This window comes from Panulirus ornatus, chromosome 23 (genome assembly GCF_036320965.1).
Source record: "Panulirus ornatus isolate Po-2019 chromosome 23, ASM3632096v1, whole genome shotgun sequence".
NCBI lineage: Eukaryota > Metazoa > Arthropoda > Malacostraca > Decapoda > Palinuridae > Panulirus > Panulirus ornatus.
The window spans coordinates 21,097,091-21,121,843 of NC_092246.1; the positions used below are offsets into that span (position 1 = coordinate 21,097,091).

General features: G+C 37.8%; 1 protein-coding gene across 2 annotated transcripts in view; it reads right to left on the reverse strand.

Moving 5' to 3' along the window:
* HERC2 (E3 ubiquitin-protein ligase HERC2) overlaps window positions 1–24,753 on the reverse strand; it is a 278,100-nt gene that overhangs the window by 62,656 nt on the left and 190,691 nt on the right. For both annotated transcript variants that reach the window (XM_071676734.1, XM_071676733.1), the window contains 12 exons: window positions 23,173–23,334; window positions 18,936–19,199; window positions 16,371–16,580; window positions 14,904–15,059; window positions 12,607–12,832; window positions 10,741–10,983; window positions 8,535–8,701; window positions 5,060–5,209; window positions 3,427–3,598; window positions 2,173–2,349; window positions 1,889–2,038; window positions 1,442–1,690 (listed from right to left, as the gene is read on the reverse strand). In XM_071676734.1, the coding sequence (XP_071532835.1) occupies window positions 1,442–1,690; window positions 1,889–2,038; window positions 2,173–2,349; window positions 3,427–3,598; window positions 5,060–5,209; window positions 8,535–8,701; window positions 10,741–10,983; window positions 12,607–12,832; window positions 14,904–15,059; window positions 16,371–16,580; window positions 18,936–19,199; window positions 23,173–23,334 (2,326 nt within the window). The remainder of the gene's footprint in view (window positions 1–1,441; window positions 1,691–1,888; window positions 2,039–2,172; window positions 2,350–3,426; window positions 3,599–5,059; window positions 5,210–8,534; window positions 8,702–10,740; window positions 10,984–12,606; window positions 12,833–14,903; window positions 15,060–16,370; window positions 16,581–18,935; window positions 19,200–23,172; window positions 23,335–24,753) is intronic.

The window sequence follows — 24,753 nt, forward strand, 5'->3', positions numbered from 1 at the left end:
ATCTGGAGAAGGCATACATGACTGAAAGAGATCCATTGTCCTATAAATGCAGTATAAGCTGTGGAAGGAAAGACAATAAATGCAGTGAGGAGTTCTTAACAAGAGAGTAAGCCATGTGTGTAAGTAAGATGGGAGGGAAGAGTAAGTCATTTTTCAAAGGGCAGCAGAAACAGGTGGTCCATGATTCTGTAGGTATACAAACAAAGGATACAGGCACACAGTGAAGTGTCACAGTGTGCCAATTTCACAGTTAGCCATTAGCTAAAGTCACTCTCAAGGGCTTTACCTCCAAAATAATCAAGGTCTTCAACAGAGTTCTCAAATGAGCTGCTCTTTCTCCAACACACTTCAATCTCCTCTTACACAAAATTCCACCACATCCCACACATCATAATATGAATGCTCAGCATCTTGAAGCTAACCAAACATCAACAAACATGTAACTTTACATCATACGAGTACATCACTGAGTTACTCACAGTAAAATGTCTGCCTCATCAGAAGAGTCTTCATCATTCTGTCTTCTGACAGATATGAGTCAAACGCATGCCTTCCTCACCTTGAATGCCTACTGTTAAGATAGTATATGGTATTTGTGTTGATGGTGACAGGAGTGAATATCATGTGTGTGTCATGTAATACATAGAACAGTGAGTGTTTTTTTATGTAGGAGGGTGCAGATTAAATTCTTTACCATCAAGGGTTTAAAAAGTAATGGTGGATTTCTGCAGATACAGACATTCAATTTCATGTGAGCTAATGTTACAGTCTTTTGGTGTAGTAATGTACGTCTGTGTTGGGTTCTCTGATGTTGTGAGGCCATCTGCATGTGACAAGACTGTCACATGTGATCTGCATGGTGTTAAGGAAGGTCTTGTACAAAGATATGGACGAGGGGAAGAAAGAAGTGCTTTCAAGGGGATGCAATATGTAGAACCTTCCCATCCAAACCACTTTATAACCAGCCATCAAACCCAAAGATGGAATAAAAACTCTCTCCTTCTTCATACTCCAACAACTTTTATTCATGTATTCCCCCCTCCCCCAACAAATATGACATTAACAAAACATATACACCAAAATGATCCAACAAGCACCAAACAACTGCCCTCCAAACCCAGTCTTAAATTACACGCCATCAGACCAACACCTATCTGAAAGAACAATCTCTTTATGTACATGAATTGCCATTTCTCAGGTGCACTCAGGATAACAACCATCTCTCCAGCATTGAAAACACTGAATTGACATAGAGGGCAACCCCTCATGCATAAGATGTAGCTTCCAAGCTGAAGATACTGAACATCTGCTCCTCAATTCTCCTTACTCACCCCACAGAAAAGGGGATCATAGGCGAGAAAGGTAAGGCAAGGTATGTATATAAAACCATCAAAATACAGAGAAGTCATTACTTAACTAATTACATTTAAGCTAAACATACCTAGAGATGAAAGTTGTGCACATAATGCAAGGGATGCAGCTAGTCGTGAAAGAATAACACTCTGAGTACACAATGGTAAAAGAGAATCTAGTAGACACATGGGTAAGTCTACCAAGGGGCGAGACAAAAGTCGACGATCACTATGCAGGTCCCGTGGAGCAGCACATGGCATAAGTGGGAATACTGTAAAGCGCCAACCCCAACCATTGACAGATCCATCACTTGTAAATTTCCACCTCAGTTCATCACCTAAGAGTAAAGAATGAATTATTTTCATTTTCATGGTGAAGCACATTTCAGTCAACTATTCTAGTTTTGTCAATTAAATATATGGTACAAAAATATATAGAAATGTAAGACCTTACAGAAAGCCAATATATTTAGCTGCTGAAGCATAAGTAAGTAAGAAAGTGCACCATTTTCTAAACTTTGATATAAAATACATACCAGCAATGCGGACTTCAGTTGACCAGTCAGACCATTCCCTTCCCGAACGGGTGCAAATAATCTTGCCAGCTCCATCCATGATAGTCAGTGGATCATGTTTTCTTTCCGTGGAACACTGACGATCAAATTCAACTCTCAAAGCCTCTGCACCTAATAATTCAGGTTACAAAAGACATCTTCCTTATAGATTCTTAAGTTAACAATGACAACAAAAAGATGATTTTAATAATGACAATGTTTCTGATATATGCAATATTAGTAACTCAATGCTATTTATCACCTACCTGGAATTTTGACAACACCTGTCAGAGTAACATCATCTGTGTATGGATGTGAGCTTTCCTGTACAACTGGCTGAGGTACTGATCGCATAGCTTCAGTGTCTGATGCTGCATCTTCAAGCTCAGTAACACACAATTCAGTCAGCATCCCAGATACTACCGCATTTTCTCGTGCCAATCCTATCAAAATAATGATTATAAAAAGAGCAAGTAATTATTAGGCAAGGAAAATCAACGTAGTAGAAAGTATACTGATTTTCTATTGGTTAAATATGTTAATAGTTTTGAAACTGAAAAAATAACTCGTGACAAATTACAATAAGAAGCAGAGAAGTTACTATTAATAATACAAAGATAAGATAAAAAATTATAAAAAATAGATGGAAAAAATTAATAAATAAATTGAACAATACAATTGCAAATGTAGAACAGTTTGCTGGCTCTAGCGAAAGTTAGGCACAATGTCAACTCCTGAAATCTATTTCACATGCAAATTCCACTGACTTATTTCCTAATAGCATCAAGGCTTTCTTTCATTTTGTTCCATCCTAACTGCCTTGCATATACTTGGATGAATCTCATCATTCATTTACCTGACCAACCCTGGAGTTTGTTTAAGTCCCCTGAAGGATGATACAATCATAATTCTTTATTCCTTTCAAAACCTTGGCATCATCCTCAAATATGTTTAGATATAATTTCAGTCCATCAGACAAGTCATTTACATACATCAAGAATAGTAGTAGGGCCAAAACCAAGCCTGCATCATGCCACATGTAACCATAGTGCACTTCAAATGGTGCAACTTTGAGCTGTGTTCTTTGCTTCTTTCCAGGAAGTTACTTTCCTATCCACTTGAAGAGCCCATCCCTTACACCTGCCAGTAGGCCTGCCTTTCTATCAAGATCTGATGGGGAACAGCATCAAAGGCGTTCTGGCAATCCAAGAACACACAATCTATCCATCCCTCTATTTGATCTAAGACAGAGCTCATCCTGTCATAAAAGTCTAAAAGATTAGTTATGCATGACCCCCTTTCCCTGAAAGTGATGCCTCCCACTCAAAAAGTTTCTCCTTTGCAAGTAGTTTTCATATGCTTTCTGGTTTTCTCCAATGATTTTCAAACCACACTTTTTAGACTAAGTGCTCTAGGTATATTTCATGTCTTTATAGCTTTGTTTTATCACTATGATTCTAGTCACTATAAATTCCAAACAATAAACCTACAGATGATATTCATTCAGTTCCATATCATACCTGTTAAAACTTTTGTAATTGCTGGAGTAGCTTGAGGACCAGCTCGTCCAGCAACAGCCAATTTAAGGAGGTCCACTAGCACTCGAGCATCGTCTTCACTAAGTCTCCTTGTAAAATCATCTAATCCATTTGAGCTCATCTCATCTTCTTGGGCATCTGCTTCTTCTGAAACCTGCAACATTTAGTAAAGCACTGAAAGGACCTTCCAAATATCTTTGTCTACATTATCATATGAGAAATGGAATCTCAAATAAACCAACACTTTTTTAATTATATTTCTAGTACACTACCTGGTACTGGAATGTGGATATGGTCATATAGATATAACCTTCAGAGAACAAGAGTACTGGATGGGATTTTATGCAAATACTCCTTGCTTTTCTAAAGATGCTGCTTAACAGTATAAACAATGCCAAATGACTCACTTCACAGTGACATAAAATAATTATCTCCCTGTCTCCATTCTCATTTACATTAAATGGATCAACCTCTCAATTCACTTAAATGTTACCTTCACCTTGAGGCCTGCATATTAATGAACAGTCTTCCACTTAGCTACAGCACTTCTTAGTAATCACTAACAACTCCATTCACCCAGATGATCTGTCAAACAAAACCAGTATCATTCATATTACCAGCCTTACTTCAAAAATGCTTTCACTGCAAACCTTGAACAATAATTCCCCTGGTATTTCTGTTAGTGATTTGGGTGCTCCAACTAATGTCTATGTATGTATTTAGAAGTCTAACTTTTCTACAAGAAGGGCCTGTTTTTACTGGATACTGCCTGCTAGCTGTTAAATTGGAAGCAAGAAGTGTCTTTCAGCAAAGGTTCTACCGTTGTCACTGGATAAAGAGGAATGGTCTTGCCAAGGACCTTCTTATCCTAAAGAAGTCATCATTTCCCTATTACTGTGTAGAATGCAACCTCAAAGCTGCAGAGCCCCATAAAAGGGGTTCTGGGGTTGAGTAATAAATAATATAATTAAGGAAGGCCTCTTCAGTTTCACAAAGTGTCTATAATTCATGAGCAGCATTATAAGGGTTTATGGGCTGCAGTCTGGGAACCTCTATTGTACAGCATATTTTTCTGATACAGGTCTGAAATGTTACCGACTATGAATTTCTATATACTAGAAAAGGTAAGAAAGAGGAAACAAAGTTACAACTCTAAGTTTAAAAAGTAAACTAGTAATGCTGAATGAACAGTTCTTTAAAATTAGCAAAGAAGGAATAATGATAGATCTTATCATGAAACTTTGCAAGTAACAAATTAGAGGAGCTGTGAAGTACTTCTTAAAATGGTGGATGAACTTGATAAGCTGTGAATATTGACAATGTAAGGAAATATAATATGCTGTATGACAATAAAAAAAAAATCGAGATGGGTCTTATGAGTGCAGAAGTCTTCTCCCTGTATTATGAAAATATTTAATTACATTCACACATACACTTAAAACACCTGCTAACATAAATACACACATCACAAATGATTATTTTAATGCCATCAGTTATCTGTGTTTTCTTTATACAAATAAGACCAAGTAGCATCTATAAAAAATTACTTTCTATATTACTCTCATATGGGCATAGAAAATTTGGCATGAAGGTGTTCATCTACTGTCCATATTACCACATCAGCCTTTGTTGTCAGTGTAGCAGCAAGGATGCTCATTGCAGAATGTGAAAGACGAGATGCCCGTGATGAAAGAGACCCAGTGGAGGGAACTGAAGCCAGCTGAAGCAGTACACTCTCCTCACTGTCTGGACTAGTACCACAGCTCTGTAAAAGTAAAGCAAAATAATATTATCAAATTTATTCATCAATCATAGTCACTAATTTTCAAAAGTATTTCTTTCAATCTATTATCAGTTCCATTCTCATTTCCATGGGATGGATCAAGGGTAAACAGGAATGCATTTTTTGTGGGAAACAATTTTGCAGAATCCCAACTCTAAAAATCGTAAAGGATAGGGACTGCTATAGGATTGTTAACTATCTACACTAGTTTCCTTTAGAGTATAAGTGAGAAATTCCACAATAAGAGGATACAAAAATTTATATAATCATTTTATTCCAAAGGATATGAAAGGAATACTACCCCTTCATTTCCTTCAGATCACTGAATGCAACTAAAAGGGGCACAAGTGGGGGCCTGGAAACCCTTTTTGTGCCATCACTTTCTAAAAGTAGAAACAAGAAGATGCCACTCAAGGATTTTTTCTCAAGGGTTTTGTTGTTTGTCCTTAAAGTTACTTAATTAAGGTGGCAAAAGAGAAAAGAGCAAAATCTTCTTATGCGGTATTTTGCATTTTGGGAAAGGACTTTCTAGGAACTGGTTCGGAAGTGTTTATTACCATTACTTCTTTCTTTATGGCCAATGAGTTGAAAATATATTTGGTATGAAATGTAAGATCCAGTCATTCACTCTTTTATTTCACATGGTGGGGTGCAGCTGTTAATATTTCTGCATGTGAAACATTCATGGGCTGCCCAGGGTCGTATATATTCCAGAACAGATGACTGAGCCTTAGCAGAAAAACTCCTCACTTGGTCCCCTTTCCCCGTTCTCTGTTCCTTCTTTTGGAAAAGTAAAACCGGAGGGGAGGATTTCCAAGCCCCCACTCCTGCCCCTTTTGTCAACCTCTACAACATGCAGGATAAAAAAGTCATTTCTACGTTTTCTTCTTTTCTCAAGAGGCATCCCCTCTGAGTGTTCACTTAGCCTGGTAACCATGCCAACACAATCGTAAAACTTTCTGTATATTTTCTCTTATTTTTGAATGCTAATAATGATAAACTAAAATACAAGGAGAAAGTTTCATCAGATTATGGATGTTTTGTGAGAAAAAAAAACAGATTGGAAAAAATTTTCCAATCCTAAAGACAAGAACCTGTAAAGCAAATAAGAGTAAAAAAAGGTGATATAGGAACTTGTTGAGAGAGTAAAAGATTAATATTAATGAAAAAAAGAGTTTGAATGCGTGTGTGTGAAAAACAGTCACAGTGAAGAAACTGGAAAAATGAAACTAAGTTAAAATCGACAATGGGAAATAAATGCACAAAGGCATGAGTGACATGAAGAGTTGAACTTAGTATTCATGTAGAGAGTAAGACATTTTATGCAGTAATGGCAAGATTATAGGTATTTCTGTCAGGAACTGCGTGGCAAATTTAAGATAGGGAAAATACATTGGAAATAAAAAGAAGAAAAGCTGCTGGAAGATAAAGTGAAAAGCCAGAGAGAAATTTAAGGTTATTGAAAGCAATACTTTATTTAGAACATTAACGATTCTTATGTCTGTTATAATTCTTTATCAAGCTCATATCATGTGAAAGTGCTTTAGAGTTGCTTGTTGAATTCATTTTATGCCTCTGTTAGCTAATGCGTAAGATCTCTCAAGAATTTCACAGGTATAATGATTGTTTTGAAAATTAAATATTTTGGTCTAGGTCGAACGTTACTGTCATGTACAAAACTGCAAATCTAATTCGGGAAGCATTCCCTGTACTCGTCTTCAATTGGTACATTTTGTGTGATCAGGTTTCTCTAATTAGTAGAATAGAAAACAAAGGATTAGAGACTGAGAGTAGATAGTTGTGAATGTTGGTGCAAACAAACTAAGAATAATATTTGGTAGGCACATGTTGATGATGAAAAGTTTTATAATTCCTTATAAGGAATTGTATGTGTAAGTTTTACTGGGAATTGATGTTGCACAGGTACAGTAGGTTTCCAGGTTCGAATGTCCTCTGTATTTCAATGTTTGGTTGGGTCTAATAGGAGTAAATGCAAGGTTCTTGAAACTGTGGCAACCCATTATTTTATAACTTGGGAAGTGAGTCAGTTGTTGTTCGCTGATGATACAGCGCTGGTGGCTGATTCATATGAGAAACTGCAGAAGCTGGTGACTGAGTTTGGAAAAGTGTGTGGAAGAAGAAAGTTAAGAGTAAATGTGAATAAGAGCAAGGTTATAGGTACAGTAGGGTTGAGGGTCAAGTCAATTGGGAGGTGAGTTTGAATGGAGAAAAACTGGAGGAAGTGAAGTGTTTTAGATATCTGGGAGTGGATCTGGCAGCGGATGGAACCATGGAAGCGGAAGTGGATCATAGGGTGGGGGAGGGGGCGAAAATCCTGGGGGCCTTGAAGAATGTGTGGAAGTCGAGAACATTATCTCGGAAAGCAAAAATGGGTATGTTTGAAGGAATAGTGGTTCCAACAATGTTGTATGGTTGCAAGGCGTGGGCTATGGATAGAGTTGTGTGCAGGAGGATGGATGTGCTGGAAATGAGATGTTTGAGGACAATGTGTGGTGTGAGGTGGTTTGATCGAGTGAGTAACGTAAGGGTAAGAGAGATGTGTGGAAATAAAAGGAGCGTGGTTGAGAGAGCAGAAGAGGGTGTTTTGAAGTGGTTTGGGCACATGGAGAGGATGAGTGAGGAAAGATTGACCAAGAGGATATATGTGTCGGAGGTGGAGGGAACAAGGAGAAGAGGGAGACCAAATTGGAGGTGGAAAGATGGAGTGAAAAAGATTTTGTGTGATCGGGGCCTGAACATGCAGGAGGGTGAAAGGAGGGCAAGGAATAGAGTGAATTGGAGCGATGTGGTATACCGGGGTTGATGTGCTGTCAGTGGATTGAAGCAAGGCATGTGAAGCGTCTGGGGTAAACCATGGAAAGCTGTGTAGGTATGTATATTTGCGTGTGTGGACGTATGTATATACATGTGTATGGGGGGGGGCATTTCTTTCGTCTGTTTCCTTGCGCTACCTCGGAAACGCGGGAGACAGCGACAAAGTATAATAATAATAAAAAAAAAAAACTTGCTGTGTATTTCCTCTTATTTTTTAACCCAAATCTATCATTTCATAAGGAGAGAAAAATATATTTTTAATATTTTGCAAACTGTGATGGAATTTCTGGACCAGGCCTGCTGTTTACGGACTAAATCTACAGTAGTTATCTTTTAGGGAGAAAATACAATGCAACCAATTAAATTTCTATACAAAACTATCATTTGCTTAATTTCTTCTTCTGTTGCAATTGCATAAAGAAATATTAATAAATACATCAAAATAAACAGATATAAATCAGTGAAAAATTACCAGTGCTCCAGGAACAGCAGCTGCTTCCAAGGCAGATGCAGGGGCCTCTCCACCACCCTCTGCTATTTCACCTCCATTGGGGCTTGATAGGGATGATGATGAGTCTGCTATAGCATCAGTCATGGACTCTGGTGTCTGAAGTCCAACTTTTAAAATGGGTTCACAAACTGAAAATACAAGTGGAAAAGTTATCCATCAGACATGGATGTTACTGCCTGAAAGAAAAATCAAACACTGACTTGGAAAAAACCTTTTCCATCCCTAATAGCTTACTGAACCCTTTAAAGCCAAATAATGAGTAGTTTGATATTAGGAACCTTTATAACAAAAGAAAAGATACTGAATACATCAAAAATAGTATTGAATGCTGTTGTGTTGAACAGTCACCAGTGAAGTAAACTGAAATAAATCAAAGCAAATTTAAAATCAGTACAGGAGAAATAAATGCAGCAAAGCACATGAGTGACCATGAAAGAGCTTGAACTCTAGTCTTCAGAGATGTAGAGAAAGACACACCTGGCAGCAAATGAAAAGTTATAAAGAGTAACTTCCTGATCAAGACAAACTCAGCCAGGCAGATTTAACATATCAAGTGTAATACCTGGAAATATATAAAAAAAAAAGGCACCACTGAAAATATATGAAAACCCAGAGAGGAAATTCTAAGGCTTATTGAATGCAATACTTTTTAAATTTCTGTATGCCATCTACATTAACCAATTCTTATGTCATTTTATTCCATTCATCCACAGCTCATATAATGTAAAAGTGCTTTTTGATAAGTTTCTTGCTTAATTTCATTTTATGTCCTCTGGTTGTTCTATCCCTACATCTCTCGAAGAACTGTTCACTGTCTATGTAACTGACTTGTTTTTGAAAACTTAAATATTTTGGTCAGGTCACCCTTCTATCTTTTCTTTTCCAAAACTGGCAAATCTAAAGCCTCTAGCCATTCCCTGTAACTCAGCTCTCTCAATTCTGGTACCATCTTTGTTGCTCTGCTGTGGACTTTCTCTATTAGCTCTTTGTGCATCTTTAGGTGCTACAACCAAACTAGAGAAGTACATTCTAATTCTGGCCTCATGTATGATGTAAACAGTTTGCTGGATAATTCCTTATCCATGAACTTGAATATTTCTAATTTTTTCTGGGGTTAGGATCTGGCAACAGGTTACAGACACTGTTCACTCCCAAGTCCTTTTCACACATTCCTACAGCTTGTTTCCTTCTAAATGATATTCATATTGAGGCCTTCTTTCACTGTGACTCACCCCCATTTCTTTACTCAGGCTGAACTTTATCAGTTATGTATCAAACCAACTCTGGAGTTAGTCAAGGTCCCTGAGTAAGGTGATGAAATTTTCCAAGCTTTTCATTTCCCCACAAGACTTTTGCATCATTTGGAAAAATGTTCAAGCAGAAGTCTAGACCTTCAGGCAAGACATTCAAATAGATCAAGAACAGTAATGATCCCTAAACAGAACCCTGTGGCACTCCTCTGATGGCCTCAACCAATTTCTAGAAAGGTACTCTGATATGAATCCTTTGCTCCTTTCCCTATGAATATCTTTCATCCATCTAAGGAGTTTCCCCCTATAATGTTCCCTAGTGGTTCAGATTCTTAATCAAACCCCCATAGTGTCAAATACTTTCTGGAAGTCCATATACAAACAATCCACTAAGCCTTCCCTTTGGCCAGAGAGTGTAGAAATCTAAAATGTTCGTAACACATGACCTTTTTCTAAAAGTGTGCTGTCTCTCAATTAAGTAATTTCTCCTGTATAGAATATCATAAATTTATATCTTAATTATGCTTTCCAAAACCTTACAAACCACACGTGCAGCCTTTGTTTCCTTCCATATTGATAACTACTATCCATCTAAGTAGTTTCCCCCATATTGTTGCCAAGTGATCTGGCTTGAAAAATATTGGTGTAGGAGAGATGGGCATTATGCTGGAATTCAGCTGCTCAAGCAAACCAGGAAGAAAAGTAGGCATCCTTCAAACACTGCTGAATATATGATGCATGCTGAAGAAGGTGTAACCACCAATGACTCATGAGTCCCACAAGAAACTGGAGATGATCTGTACAATGTATACACAGGACCTCGGCATCAATCGGTCTTTCAAACTGATCGCAACATGGACTAGAGAACATATTACTCAACATGAAACTATGGAGTTTCTGACAACTAAGTAACTTACCATTAAATTCATCTTTGGTTTGGGTTAGGGCTGAGGCAGTTGAATCAAGTGCAGCAATAACACAGTCCCTCGCAAACATCACTTGAAGAGCATTAAGAATATGTTGAAGAGCTGCTTGCCTAGATGCTGATGATTCCAAAGACAGCACTACACGTGAGAGAGAAGGGTTGCTTGGTAACCCACTTGCATTGTTGGATGAACCAGAGTTTGCACTGGAATCTCCCCCAAGTGGGTCAGTCACACCTGTAAGAACAGAATATCAAAAACATCTATTCAGTAACCTACTTATTGCTTCCTCAACATATCAGTACATGCATAGCTTAATCAATGGGGAAGTTACAATGATTGCATTACACTAGTATGGATAACTGGGTTTAAGCTGGTGGTAGCCAGTGACCAGGAAGGTATATTACCTGCACTACCTGCCTGGGTATTGGGAGGGTTAGTGACAGCTGCACAGAGCCAGCATTTAAGAGGTTGTCAGTTGCACTCCTCTGACACAGGTAACTCTTTTTTTTCTTTCTGCCTAACCCACACATGGACTAATGGCATTCTGTTTACAAACTTACAGTCCTCCTCATCACACATAACACTTAACAATACTTAACTCACACAGTTCATTCGTTGTAACTCTAGATTTTCCTGTGGGAAGTGCAATGTGCCAGCCCTGCCTTTTGATAATATGGTGGGAGTAACAGATAGAAATAGTAGGTAGAAGCATTAAGTAGAAACATTTGGTAGAAGTAGCAGGAAGGAACATTAGACATGAGCATTAGGTAGAAGTAGTCAATAGGAGCATTAGATAGGAGCCTCTGCAAATACTGCACTAGACTTGCCCTCTGCCAGACGCCTGTTAAAGGGTGAGGCACTAAAGGCTAAGAAGCAGCACTAGAGTTCACTGGTTACGGAGACTATTGCCGTGGCCACCCCCTTGAGGGAGTTCCAGAATGGAACAGGCACCCGAAATATGGATAGATAGAGTAAGAAATAAGAAGCTGTTGAACAGGAAGGTGGTAGAATTTCCCAGATAATGATGCAATATCAATTAAAGCTAGATCAACCTCTGCAGAATATGAGAAAATCCTCTGAAGAGAAATACATGCAAGACCTGGACAAAGCACCATTCTTTTGAGGCACACTGCAATTTCAAATAAAAGGACCTCTGAAGAAAGTTTAGAGCAGTGGGTTCACAAGGAAAATAGTGAAGGCTGACTGGAAAAACAGAAAATACTGATCTGGGAAGTAAGTACCCGTAAAAATGTACACATGAAGAATCAATGTACAAAAATTATTTAAGTACATGAGAGAATTACACTATATCTCTACTCTTTATATGCCATAGTTCGATGATCAGAGTAGTTTTTCTTAGTCTTTGGATTATCAATTACAATCTCTTAGTCAAGTGCTTATCATTTTTTCTCCTCTCTCTTTCAGGCTGCAAAACACAAGTCAATGGACAGTACAACAGAATCTTCAAAGGAAACAATGTAAAATAAAGTTTAATGGAAGACATATGAAGAAACTGTATTCTAGAAATTATGAAACTGAATATTTACATATACCATGAAGGATAATGCTATCCTAGTCTGAACTGAGGTGAAGTAAAGCCAGAATTATAACAAGAAAGGAAGGCTTATACTTAAAGGATGTAGAATTGCACTGAATTGAACATTAAAAAAGGCAACTGATAAAGGAGAGGAAACTCATAGCAAACACCATGAGAAACTTTGATGTTCCATTTACAACTAAAGAAACCTGAAGCTACTCATCTACATAAATTAATTCATTAACCCCTATTCTACTTTATCACCAAATTTAATAATAATTCACTGATTTTATCCAAAAGTAATACATCAGTATTCATACCAAGTGAACACGACCCTAATGGATCTTTAGTGGTAGTAAACATGACTGGTTCGGTGGCTGCTGGGAGAGGTGGGTCAGGAGCTGTCCATGCAACACTGTGAGAAGATCCACACGCTACACGTGCCACTTTTATACCTTCCAACCCACACACCAAGGCAGGGCGACGATTGACAATAGTAGTGCCATTACCCTGCTGCCCATGATCATTGTCACCCCATGCATATACCTGTATGAAAATTAAGAAAATTAGTTTTGAAAATGATGAAACTATTTTTTTTCTCTATCTAGACACATAAGTTAAAACGGTATACTTGTGCTAAGCTGGTGGTAACTGCAGCCAATGGATGGGTGATATGCCACTGCCCTGCTGACCAAGGTCATTACCTAATGCATGTAGTTACTGTAAGTATGAACATAAAGAAAATAAGTTTAGAAAGTGACAGACCTTTTTGTTCTGTATCCAAACACATAAGTCATGGGGGTGTGCTTACACTAAGCTGTTGGTAATGGTAGCCAATGGATGGAAATAACAACTCAAGAGTGACTGCTCCTTACTGAGCCTCTGGCCAAGTGTTCAAGAGTGACCAATTACTGCAAGACAACCGAGTGAATTTGTAGTTACCCCACCCTCCTGAAGTGAAGTTTGATCACAATTAGGTAATTCTGCTAATTAGCTCTAAGATATAACATGTCTACTAAGAAGCTAAACTTGGATAATATAGAAAGGGGGAAAGTAGTTTCACATCTCCAAAGGCTGCACTTATCAAAGCAGAAAATATCTTTTGTGTTCAGAATTATTTCTCTGTAACAGTAAAGATGTAGAAAAATATGCCTCAATTATGCAGAACTCTAGTCAAAATGATGGGAAAAAACGCATAACTTGTTTTGCAGCACAAAAATTCCTCATATCATCAATTAAGCAATCATATGAACTTTTGTTTCACAAGTGTTTTCGAAAATTTACACAAAACAAAGTCTTCTTGGACATCCACAAACTATTCTGAAGTGAAAAGTAACAGCATTTATTAATACAGCAGCACAAATGAAAATGTGAGAACTGTTTTGAAAAAAAAAGCAATATATACAAAGCTTCCAGTTTATGAATATTTTATGAAAATTGTATTTTGTGAAACACTAAAAACTGAAAATTTTAATATGATTTTTAACTTTTGCATCAACATGGTCTTAAATCTTAAAAGGTTAATGAAATATCCTTATGAAAGGTTACAAACATAAATTTCAAGTTTCCTGCCACTTGTTAGTATGAAATAAGTTTTATCAATAATTTTTTGTTGCTAGATATCGTCTGGACTTGAAATGTTCCCTCAATAAAAATCTTTTCCCAACAACTCATAAAATATAAGAAATAGGTGATTGCTTGATGGTAGTTGGCAAATTTTACTTGTCCCAGCTCAGTTCCATTATCTCCAAGTTGAACACCCTGCAGATCAACAATCTGGTATATTTGTGAATAAAAATGAGCATGGAGTTTCATACCCAAACTAGAGACCACTGTTAAGGAAGATTCTGTGAAATCTACACAGAAGGAATTAGAACATTAGTATCACATGTTGTAAACAGAGCGGAAAAGTCAGAGAAGTGAGATATACCAATCAACAAAAGATGATAAAGCAGCCAACCAGTATTTGAAAGGTGTGGATGACCAAGGAATAAGTACTGCAAGATAATGAGGGATGAGAAGAATACTGTGGTCACGACAGGGGAAAATCTAAAATTTTTCCATAAGTTCATCGGGAGGAAATTACTGGTAAAAGAGCAGCTAAGGGATTCAGGGATATAATCTTTCTATATGTTCTGAAGGAGTGAATGCTAATGTAATGCTCCTCTATTTTCAATCCAACTAAAATAAAGAAGGCAAAATTCTGTTGCTAGGAAAGAAGACAATCTGTTGCTAGAAGAGAAGAACAATCTCGTAGAAATATACTAAGACAGGAGGTTCCACCTTAAATGGTTCAGTTTATAATGATCACTAACAGAAGCTCCACTGAAAAGCTTCCTCTATGTTTCTATCATGTGCTAAGCTTTTTACAACAACCTTTGAGATCTTACATGTTTGAGGAAAGATGTGCACTGGACCAGCATTTACTTTGCCAATGATTGAACAAAGTAAGACTCCAGTGAGCTTATAAAATGAGATCTCTTAAAGCAACTGAAAAAGGAAATGAATTGTATATAAAAAAATATACATATGTGCTTCCTTAGAGAAGCTGTTAGGTAAATCATGATAATTAATTTGTATTGGGTATTGATACAAATAACTCATATTTTCAATTTACCTGGCCTGCTTCTGTCACCGCAAGACAATGCAATGCTCCTACTGCCACATGAATGACTTTCTTGCCACGTAACCCTTCAACCATTGTTGGTCGCCGTACATGCTGGTCTGTGCCATGACCCAGTCGAAAATAATCACCCTTACCCCAAGTCCACACCTGATCAAGGAAAAAAATTTTTAATTACAATAATGCATAACATATGAAGATTCTAGGTTAGCAGAGCATACACAAGCATTCAATTTATGCTAAATAAAGTCTTCACAAGGAAAGAAAATGAGCTGTCATGATCATGGGAACATCAAAATAATTCAAAACAAAGTCCTGAATTAGATATGGCTGTGCTCTTTCTGCAGTGCTATTCATCATTCACATCAGATATCTGTAGGGACAAAAATCTAGACCAAATAATCCTCAATAAACAAGTACTTGCACACAAAATATGCTGATAGCTACACATGGAAATTTTTTTTATACAAATTCGCCATTTCCCGTGTTAATAGAGTAGCGTTAAGGCACAATCTTCAACACTGAAGAACACACCAAATTTGTGGGGAAATGTTACAGAGTGTATGGAAAGGAGTTCCAAGACTAATATAGGTGAGAATGAAAGTAAATTAATTTAGGTGCATGACTGTCAAGTGTTTAAACACCAGGTAGCATGTTTCATGAGTGTTAAAGCATGTGTGGATCAGGTGTTTCTTCTAAAGAATATGTGAGAAAAATACATATTCAGAAAAATTTCATGTGGAATTTATGGATCTGGAGAAAGCACATGATGGGGTTGACAGAGATGCATTTTGGAAGGTGAAATTAGGCATGAGAGGAAAACTACGAAATACAGTAAGGAGTTTTTACCAAGCATTTAAAGCATGTATATGAGTATACAAAGAGACAGAGATATGTGGTTTCAAGTGAAGGTGAGTTTCAGCAAGGGTGTGAGGTCATCAAGTTTGATTAATATATTTAGGCTTTAGAGATAAGGGCAGGTCTGTATTCTGTTGGAGATAAGGGGGCCTAGGAGGTTAGATAGATAACGAATGCTTATGACAAAGTACTGGAAGTAGATCTGAGTGAATAATTGCAGAAACTGGTTTATGAGTCTGCGATAATGTTTGAAAGTGTTGAGTAACTGTGAGTAAAAGCAAGGTAAAAGCAGTGGAGAGAAACAGCTTAGTTGGAGATAAGTTTGATGATGTAGAATTCTCTTTCTTCTGTCTTTCTCTCTTCCTATATGATTTCTCATTTTAACTGTTATGATTACAAACACCTGAGGAGCTTTTTTTTACCTTCTACTTCTAGCACTCTTCACTTATCCTTTCTTTGAGATGGCCAAAACTGGGTCATGTTTTAGCCCATCCCATGTCATTACTATAAAAAACATATCAATCATTTGATTTGAAATACATATTAAAATGAATTTAAATGAAGGCAAAGCATGTTGTTGTAACAAAAAAAATATATTCTTACCTGTCCACTTTTTGTAAGAGTTAGAGAAAACTGGGCTCCACACTCAATCTGACAGACACCAAGGCCATTTAGTCTTTCTATATTCTGAGGCAGTGCACATCCTTCTGAACCTCCACGTCCTAATTTTCCAAAGTCACCATCACCCCAAGAATATACCATTCCTTCCGAAGTCAGAGCAAGTGTCTGTGCATCACGACTGCCACAAGCCACCTGTAAATTGAATGGATATAGATAATTTTTGTGTACTCAGGGTATTGCTGCTTCTTGCATTCAAATTAAGGGACACAGGAGGTATCTCCCCATCAAAATTTTAGTTATCAAATACGTCTGTATTGTTTTTTATTGTTTACACCAAAAGGCATCCCAGAACCATTACAACAAACTCATTTGTTCATATCCACTCTAATGATGACTTTTCCATACTGACTGATCATGCTATCAGCTTACAGAGACAAAATGCCAACTTGAAAGAAGAATGCATAAGACTGGGGGACAACTTTCAAAGTATGCATAAAAAGGGCAGTAAAGAAGGAAAGCTGAAAAGAACAGAAAATCTGTTATGATGCAGGGGAAGCTCTTTTCTCTTTGAGTGTACAATAACTTCCATCATCACCATAAAGGCCTTACAGGGCTGGGCAGCTTGAATATTTTTTTCTGAAAGAAAATGCACGGGTAAGCAATGAATAATGCAGCAGCAAATGTACTAAAGTTTCTTTCTTGCCTCAATATCTACACACACTGGAAATGAACACCCAAATCAACATTATATCAATGTAAGTTCATTGAATCCACCAAACTGGAGAGAAAAACCGACTCTTTCTGTGAAAAGATCTACTTCAAATTTTCATACCCCAAGCTCTTTTCTATTTGAGTGCACAGTAAATTCCAACATCATCTTACAGGACTGGGCAGCTTGAATAATTTTTTCTGAAAGAAAATGCCCAGGTAAGCTATGAATAATTCAGCAGCAAATGTACTCCAGTTTCTTTCTTGCCTCACTATCTACACACACTGGAAATGAACACCCAAATCAACACTCAATCAATGTATGTTCAATGAATCCAACAATTTGGAGAGAAAAACTGAGTCTTTCTGTGAAAAGATCTACTTCACCAAATTTTCAGACCCCAAACACTGGGTCAGTGAATGGAAAGTTGGCACTGGTCCACCTGAACTCCATCAATGGGGTGCCCATCGTAAATGTCTCCATACCTGGTGAACTCTAGCCTTTATAGCAACAATAAATAACTAGGGAGAATAGTTCAAATGCCTTGTGGCTCAAAAAATTTCAAAGAAAAATCCTTCTGGTCTTGAGATGAAAGCTAGCAGTCAATGAAATATCCAGTTTGAGAAAATATTTCCATTTTCTGTCTTTTTTTATCACTGCTCTCCTCACTAAGTTTCTCCATGCACTAAAATTGCTGCCTTGCATTCTTATTTATTACTTTGTTTTCAAAAGGACAAGCAATGTTTTGTATAACTGAAGCAACTGTTTAAGGTAAAAAAAAAAAATACACATCTGAAAAGGACTCCTCATGTCTGAAGCAGTCTCAACTAACTGTGTCATGAAGGAGTTTCCAATAAAGATTAGGTGTTATGGAGATACCATGTACACTTATTGTACCAAATGGTGGAATTACAGAGCCTTCATGGGAAAAGGAAAAGTTATGACAAATTTTAGAAAGATATGTAGGTGAAAACTGGGTTTTCAAAGCATTAAACTTACAACTAAACTAGTCTACAATTACTTCAGTATGCACAATGTGCAATCCTGTCCAAAATTGAGTTTAAAGAAGCAATTTTGATGAGACAAAAGCAAGAGAAGATAAGCTTTCAATTTACTTCAGTGTGCACAGCATGCAATCCAAAACTGAGTTTAAAGGAGCAGTTGAGATGAGACAAGAGCAAAAGATGAAACATCTGAAAAAATTGGGAGTATATAGCGAAGTCATCAGTGTGTAAAGCATTTCATCACTGTTTGAAGAAAGAAATTCATTTTCACAAAGGAGGAAGAGTCTAAGGAGACAGAAAAGAATATTGGGACCACAAGTGTTGATGGGAAAACATGAGGATGACTCACTGATAATTATAAAAACAGACCCACCAGACAGAAAGAAAGGGAAGAAGCGAACTTGAAGAGCAGACCTTATTGCCATCAACTGTCAAAAGAACTGCTCTACAAGATTCCCTAATGACCTGATATCAGTAAGACAAGAAAGGATATCACAGGTGTATCTCAAACCTGGAGAATGAATAATATTAAACTATACTCCCTAGCTCACTTAAAAGCTTAGAAAAGTCTCATTTTGCTAACAGGCACAGGAACTTGATAGTTTTGGCGATTTTAGCAGAGCATCATAAGCAGCACATAAGCTAAGATAATGTGACAGAGGAAAGCTAAGCAGTGGAGAAAGCAAACAAGGTATTTCTGTCAAAAAGTATGGTTACCACTGTGTTAAAAACTTTCCAAAGGACCATCTTGATCTGAAACAAAAGAACAATAAGTATAACTCTTATAGAGAGTTAAATATCAAATCTGCTATATGATTCAGCATTACTGCTTACCTGCACAACTCTCTGACCCAGTAGGGCTTTTACAAGTTTAGGCTTAAGCTGAGTGGTTGTGTCACCAAGACCCAAGCGTCCATACTCTCCAAGGCCCCAGCAGTAAAGTTCCCCACTTGAAGTAATTGCTGCACTGTGGGAACTTCCACAAGCAATGTCTCTAATACGTTTTGACTTTAGAGCTTCAATAAGTTTTGGTTTGTCATAACTCAAGCGGTTTCCATGGCCAAGTTTTCCATCTTCTCCTTCACCCCATGAGAATACCTGGTAAATGATTATATATAATTAAGTCACCTGATAATTGGATGCATAGGATTAATGTTATGTTCTGAAAAATAATGACAGTAGTTATCATAGATAAGAATTCAAAAGTCCACTTACATATTTAATTCAGAAAGAATCATTATAATGTATAACACACCAAAGTATGAAGAAATGTTATCTAAAAGTTAACACCTACTCTTCAGTCTCCTATTATCATGGGGTACCCTTCATCTTGGACAATTGGTTAGTACAGTCAAAGGCTTGTACAAAACGAAAGGAACCAACTTTCATAAATATTAATGCATACACCAAGGAACATCATCAGATTGGGGAAGAGCAGTGTGGTTTCAGAAGTGGTAGAGGATGTGTGGATCAGGTGTTTGCTTTGAAGAATGTATGTGAGAAATACTTAGAAAAGCAAATGGATTTGTATGTAGCATTTATGGATCTGGAGAAGGCATATGATAGAGTTGATAGAGATGCTCTGTGGAAGGTATTAAGAATATATGGTGTGGGAGGCAAGTTGTTAGAAGCAGTGAAAAGTTTTTATTGAGGATGTAAGGCATGTGTACATGTAGGAAGAGAGGAAAGTGATTGGTTCTCAGTGAATGTAGGTTTGCAGCAGGGGTGTGTGATGTCTCCATGGTTGTTTAATTTGTTTATGGATGGGGTTGTTAGGGAGGTAAATGCAAGAGTTTTGGAAAGAGGGGCAAGTATGAAGTCTGTTGGGGATGAGAGAGCTTGGGAAGTGAGTCAGTTGTTGTTCGCTGATGATACAGCGTTGGTGGCTGATTCATGTGAGAAACTGCAGAAGCTGGTGACTGAGTTTGGTAAAGTGTGTGAAAGAAGGAAGTTAAGAGTAAATGTGAATAAGAGCAAGGTAATTAGGTACAGTAGGGTTGAGGGTCAAGTCAATTGGGAGGTGAGTTTGAATGGAGAAAAACTGGAGGAAGTAAAGTGTTTTAAATATCTGGGAGTGGATCTGGCAGCGGATGGAACCATGGAAGCGGAAGTAGATCATAGGGTGGGGGAGGGGGCGAAAATCCTGGGAGCCTTGAAGAATGTGTGGAAGTCAAGAACATTATCTCGGAAAGCAAAAATGGGTATGTTTGAAGGAATAGTGGTTCCAACAATGTTGTATGGTTGCGAGGCGTGGGCTATGGATAGAGTTGTGTGCAGGAGGATGGATGTGCTGGAAATGAGATGTTTGAGGACAATGTGTGGTGTGAGGTGGTTTGATCGAGTAAGTAACGTAAGGGTAAGAGAGATGTGTGGAAATAAAAAGAGCATGGTTGGGAGAGCAGAAGAGGGTGTTTTGAAATGGTTTGGGCACATGGAGAGAATGAGTGAGGAAAGATTGACCAAGAGGATATATGTGTCGGAGGTGGAGGGAACGAGGAGAAGTGGGAGACCAAATTGGAGGTGGAAAGATGGAGTGAAAAAGATTTTGTGTGATCGGGGCCTGAACATGCAGGAGGGTGAAAGGAGGGCAAGGAATAGAGTGAATTGGATCGATGTGGTATACCGGGGTTGACGTGCTGTCAGTGGATTGAATCAGGGCATGTGAAGCGTCTGGGGTGAACCATGGAAAGGTGTGTAGGTATGTATATTTGCATGTGTGGACGTATGTATATACATGTGTATGGGGGTGGGTTGGGCCATTTCTTTCGTCTGTTTCCTTGCGCTACCTCGCAAACGCGGGAGACAGTGACAAAGAAAAAAAAAAAAAAAAACAAGGAACATTATCTCGGAAAGCAAAAATGGGTATGTTTGAAGGAATAGTGGTTCCAACAATGTTGTATGGTTGCGAGGCGTGGGCTATGGATAGAGTTGTGTGCAGGAGGATGGATGTGCTGGAAATGAGATGTTTGAGGACAATGTGTGGTGTGAGGTGGTTTGATCGAGTAAGTAACGTAAGGGTAAGAGAGATGTGTGGAAATAAAAAGAGCATGGTTGGGAGAGCAGAAGAGGGTGTTTTGAAATGGTTTGGGCACATGGAGAGAATGAGTGAGGAAAGATTGACCAAGAGGATATATGTGTCGGAGGTGGAGGGAACGAGGAGAAGTGGGAGACCAAATTGGAGGTGGAAAGATGGAGTGAAAAAGATTTTGTGTGATCGGGGCCTGAACATGCAGGAGGGTGAAAGGAGGGCAAGGAATAGAGTGAATTGGATCGATGTGGTATACCGGGGTTGACGTGCTGTCAGTGGATTGAATCAGGGCATGTGAAGCGTCTGGGGTGAACCATGGAAAGGTGTGTAGGTATGTATATTTGCATGTGTGGACGTATGTATATACATGTGTATGGGGGTGGGTTGGGCCATTTCTTTCGTCTGTTTCCTTGCGCTACCTCGCAAACGCGGGAGACAGTGACAAAGAAAAAAAAAAAAAAAAACAAGGAACATTATCTCGGAAAGCAAAAATGGGTATGTTTGAAGGAATAGTGGTTCCAACAATGTTGTACAGTTGCGAGGCGTGGGCTATGGATAGAGTTGTGCGCAGGAGGATGGATGTGCTGGAAATGAGATGTTTGAGGACAATGTGTGGTGTGAGGTGGTTTGATCGAGTAAGTAACGTAAGGGTAAGAGAGATGTGTGGAAATAAAAAGAGCGTGGTTGAGAGAGCAGAAGAGGGTGTTTTGAAATGGTTTGGGCACATGGAGAGAATGAGTGAGGAAAGATTGACCAAGAGGATGTATGTGTCGGAGGTGGAGGGAACGAGAAGAAGTGGGAGACCAAATTGGAGGTGGAAAGATGGAGTGAAAAAGATTTTGTGTGATCGGGGCCTAAACATGCAGGAGGGTGAAAGGAGGGCAAGGAATAGAGTGAATTGGATCGATGTGGTATACCGGGGTTGACGTGCTGTCAGTGGATTGAATCAGGGCATGTGAAGCGTCTGGGGTAAACCATGGAAAGCTGTGTAGGTATGTATATTTGCGTGTGTGGACGTATGTTTATACATGTGTATGGGGGTGGGTTGGGCCATTTCTTTCGTCTGTTTCCTTGCGCTACCTCGCAAACACGGGAGACCGGCAAAAAAAAAAAAAAAAAAAAAAAAAAAATTAAAAAAAATAAAAATAAATAATAGTATAACATTGGAATAAGAAGCTTTTTGCTTTCTTTATATATGAGAATAGTGGCTCTGAGTTCCTATCCATGTTTTATATTAACTCCATTTTCATTCATTCTCAGCTCTCTTCTCAGGGATTTCATTAATGCTTCATGAGAGATCATGACTTTCTCATCATTTAGTCTTTCCCAACTCAATGATAACTTTTTTTTTATACCATGCTCTTCTACTCATCAGACTTATGTCTTAGAAGCCATAGCTACGGTTGAATTTAAGCAAAATAAGCTAAGCATCTAAAAAAATTGCGGTATCATCACCAACGAGTGATGTGTAAAGAATTTAATTAAGCGCACCCTACACACAACACCATCTGTGGCCAAGCAGTAAGCTAGTCTGGTGGCTGTGGTAATTTCGAGTTCTCTCATAATTTTGTCCAGACTAAAGGAGGTGCCAAACTATCAGTTGCCAGAAATTCGGTGGTATACCTGTATCACCAACCTAACTTGGATTATGTTCAGAGTTACAGTTGCTTTGCTTTTTCTATACTGCACAACATAAAGAATTGATTATTACAATTCTGATATACTGCACACTAAGCCTATCTACTTAAAAACTTTTAATAAGAGTTTTACTGTCTTTCCTGCAAGTGTGAAGAGACAGTGTGTGTAAGTTTCAATATTTCTAAGGTGACTTGTTAACTATTCTGTACTGTACAACATATGAAAGTGACTATTATAATTCCTTCTATACTGTTTATATAAAAACTGTTAAAAAGAGCTTTATTGTCTTTTCTTTGACGGTATCAAGAGTGTGTTTAAGTTTCCATCTTTTTAAAGTGACTTGTTAATTCTTTTCTAGACTCTAATGCTACTCATGAAGCACAAGAATACTGAATTTCATCTAACCTTTCCATCTACAGTAAGTGCCATAGCATGTCGGCCACCAGAGTGAACAGCCACTTTCTTTACCACATACTGACTAAGTGCCGTTATCTGCCGTGGAACTGGAACATTGCTGCAATGGCCAAGGCCCAGTCTTCCACCTGTGCCTTCTCCACATGCATACACCTGCAAAGAGCAATTTGTTTCAAAAGTCACTTCTATAAACTGCTTTACAAGTTAACACTAGTGGCTGCACAAAACTGTATATTCCAGAATGTGATTAACTTCTCAAAAACATAACTGAAATAGTCAGTTGTATGGGGACACTAAAGGCTACAAAACAGTATATTCCAGATTGTGATTAGCTTCTCAGAAAAATAATTGAAATAGTCAGTTGTATGGGGACTTTAAAGGCCTACACTAACAATGACATACAAATTCAGTTCATTTCCAATACATGAATACATCATTATGACAATCAAACATGTACCTTAGAAAGTTTGCTTTTTGACATTGCATTCAAATGAATTTATCAATAATTTATTGTCATAGAAGAATGAAAACTCACACTGAAAGCAAGTATTTAAGTATTTTTCTACATTGAAGGCTCCAATACACTAGTTACATGTTAAGAGAGTAATTATGACTACAGATTAATTAGCAACAGCTGCATGAAAAACAGAGGACTAACCAAGAGTTTCTTCATATGATCTGGTAGCAAATAGAATATGTAAAATAAGAAAATTAACCACTGCCAATACAGAAGAGCTTATGCAAAAGCAATAGCACTTACAGTCATCAAGAATTCAGAGGAAATGCTGGCTTAGTAATGAATTGTAACCTAAATGAAAAGCCTCTAGTTAGAAAAGTCAAAAGCATAATTAAATCTGTGACCAATAAGCTAACTTAGTCCACTTCAGGGAATGGTTAGGTAAGCTAAAACTATTCTTAAATTTCCATTAACTGGCATCCTTTCATACCTATTTTTTGGCATAATGCACATAAACTGTGCAGTATCTATGTGCTCTTATGGAAAAGCTATAAATGAGTTCACATTTAGTTCTCATGCAAGGGCCTACACATGTTATCACACTACAAACAACTGATTATTGCACTCTTTGATGTTCCGATGGTACATATGTCCCCAAACTAATCATTTGTATCCTATTCTGTGCTGTTTCCTGCAGTCAAGCATCTCAAATCAGAAACCTACACACAATCATACATATATCTACGTAAACTTCTTTTTTACAATGGTGGGCTTAATTTAAGGAACAGAGCAGAATCAGTCAAACAAAAGGCATGTCTGTTTCATGCCATATTCATTTCACATAATTACTTAAGATGAAGTGTGATAAACAATAAATACAGGAAATATATTCTTTTACATTTCATTTTACAAATACAGAAAAAAGTGAAAGGTTATATTTTTTATAAAGTGACAGACAAGGCATGGGCAAAATATGCCCCAATCATGGCCATCTCATGTTAAAGGAAAACAAGGCAAGACAATGAAATGAGAAATTAATCAGAGCTCAGGTGTTTGTAAAACTAACATTTAACAGTAAAAAAGTTACAGTACGAGGCAAAATGAAGGAAGTTCAA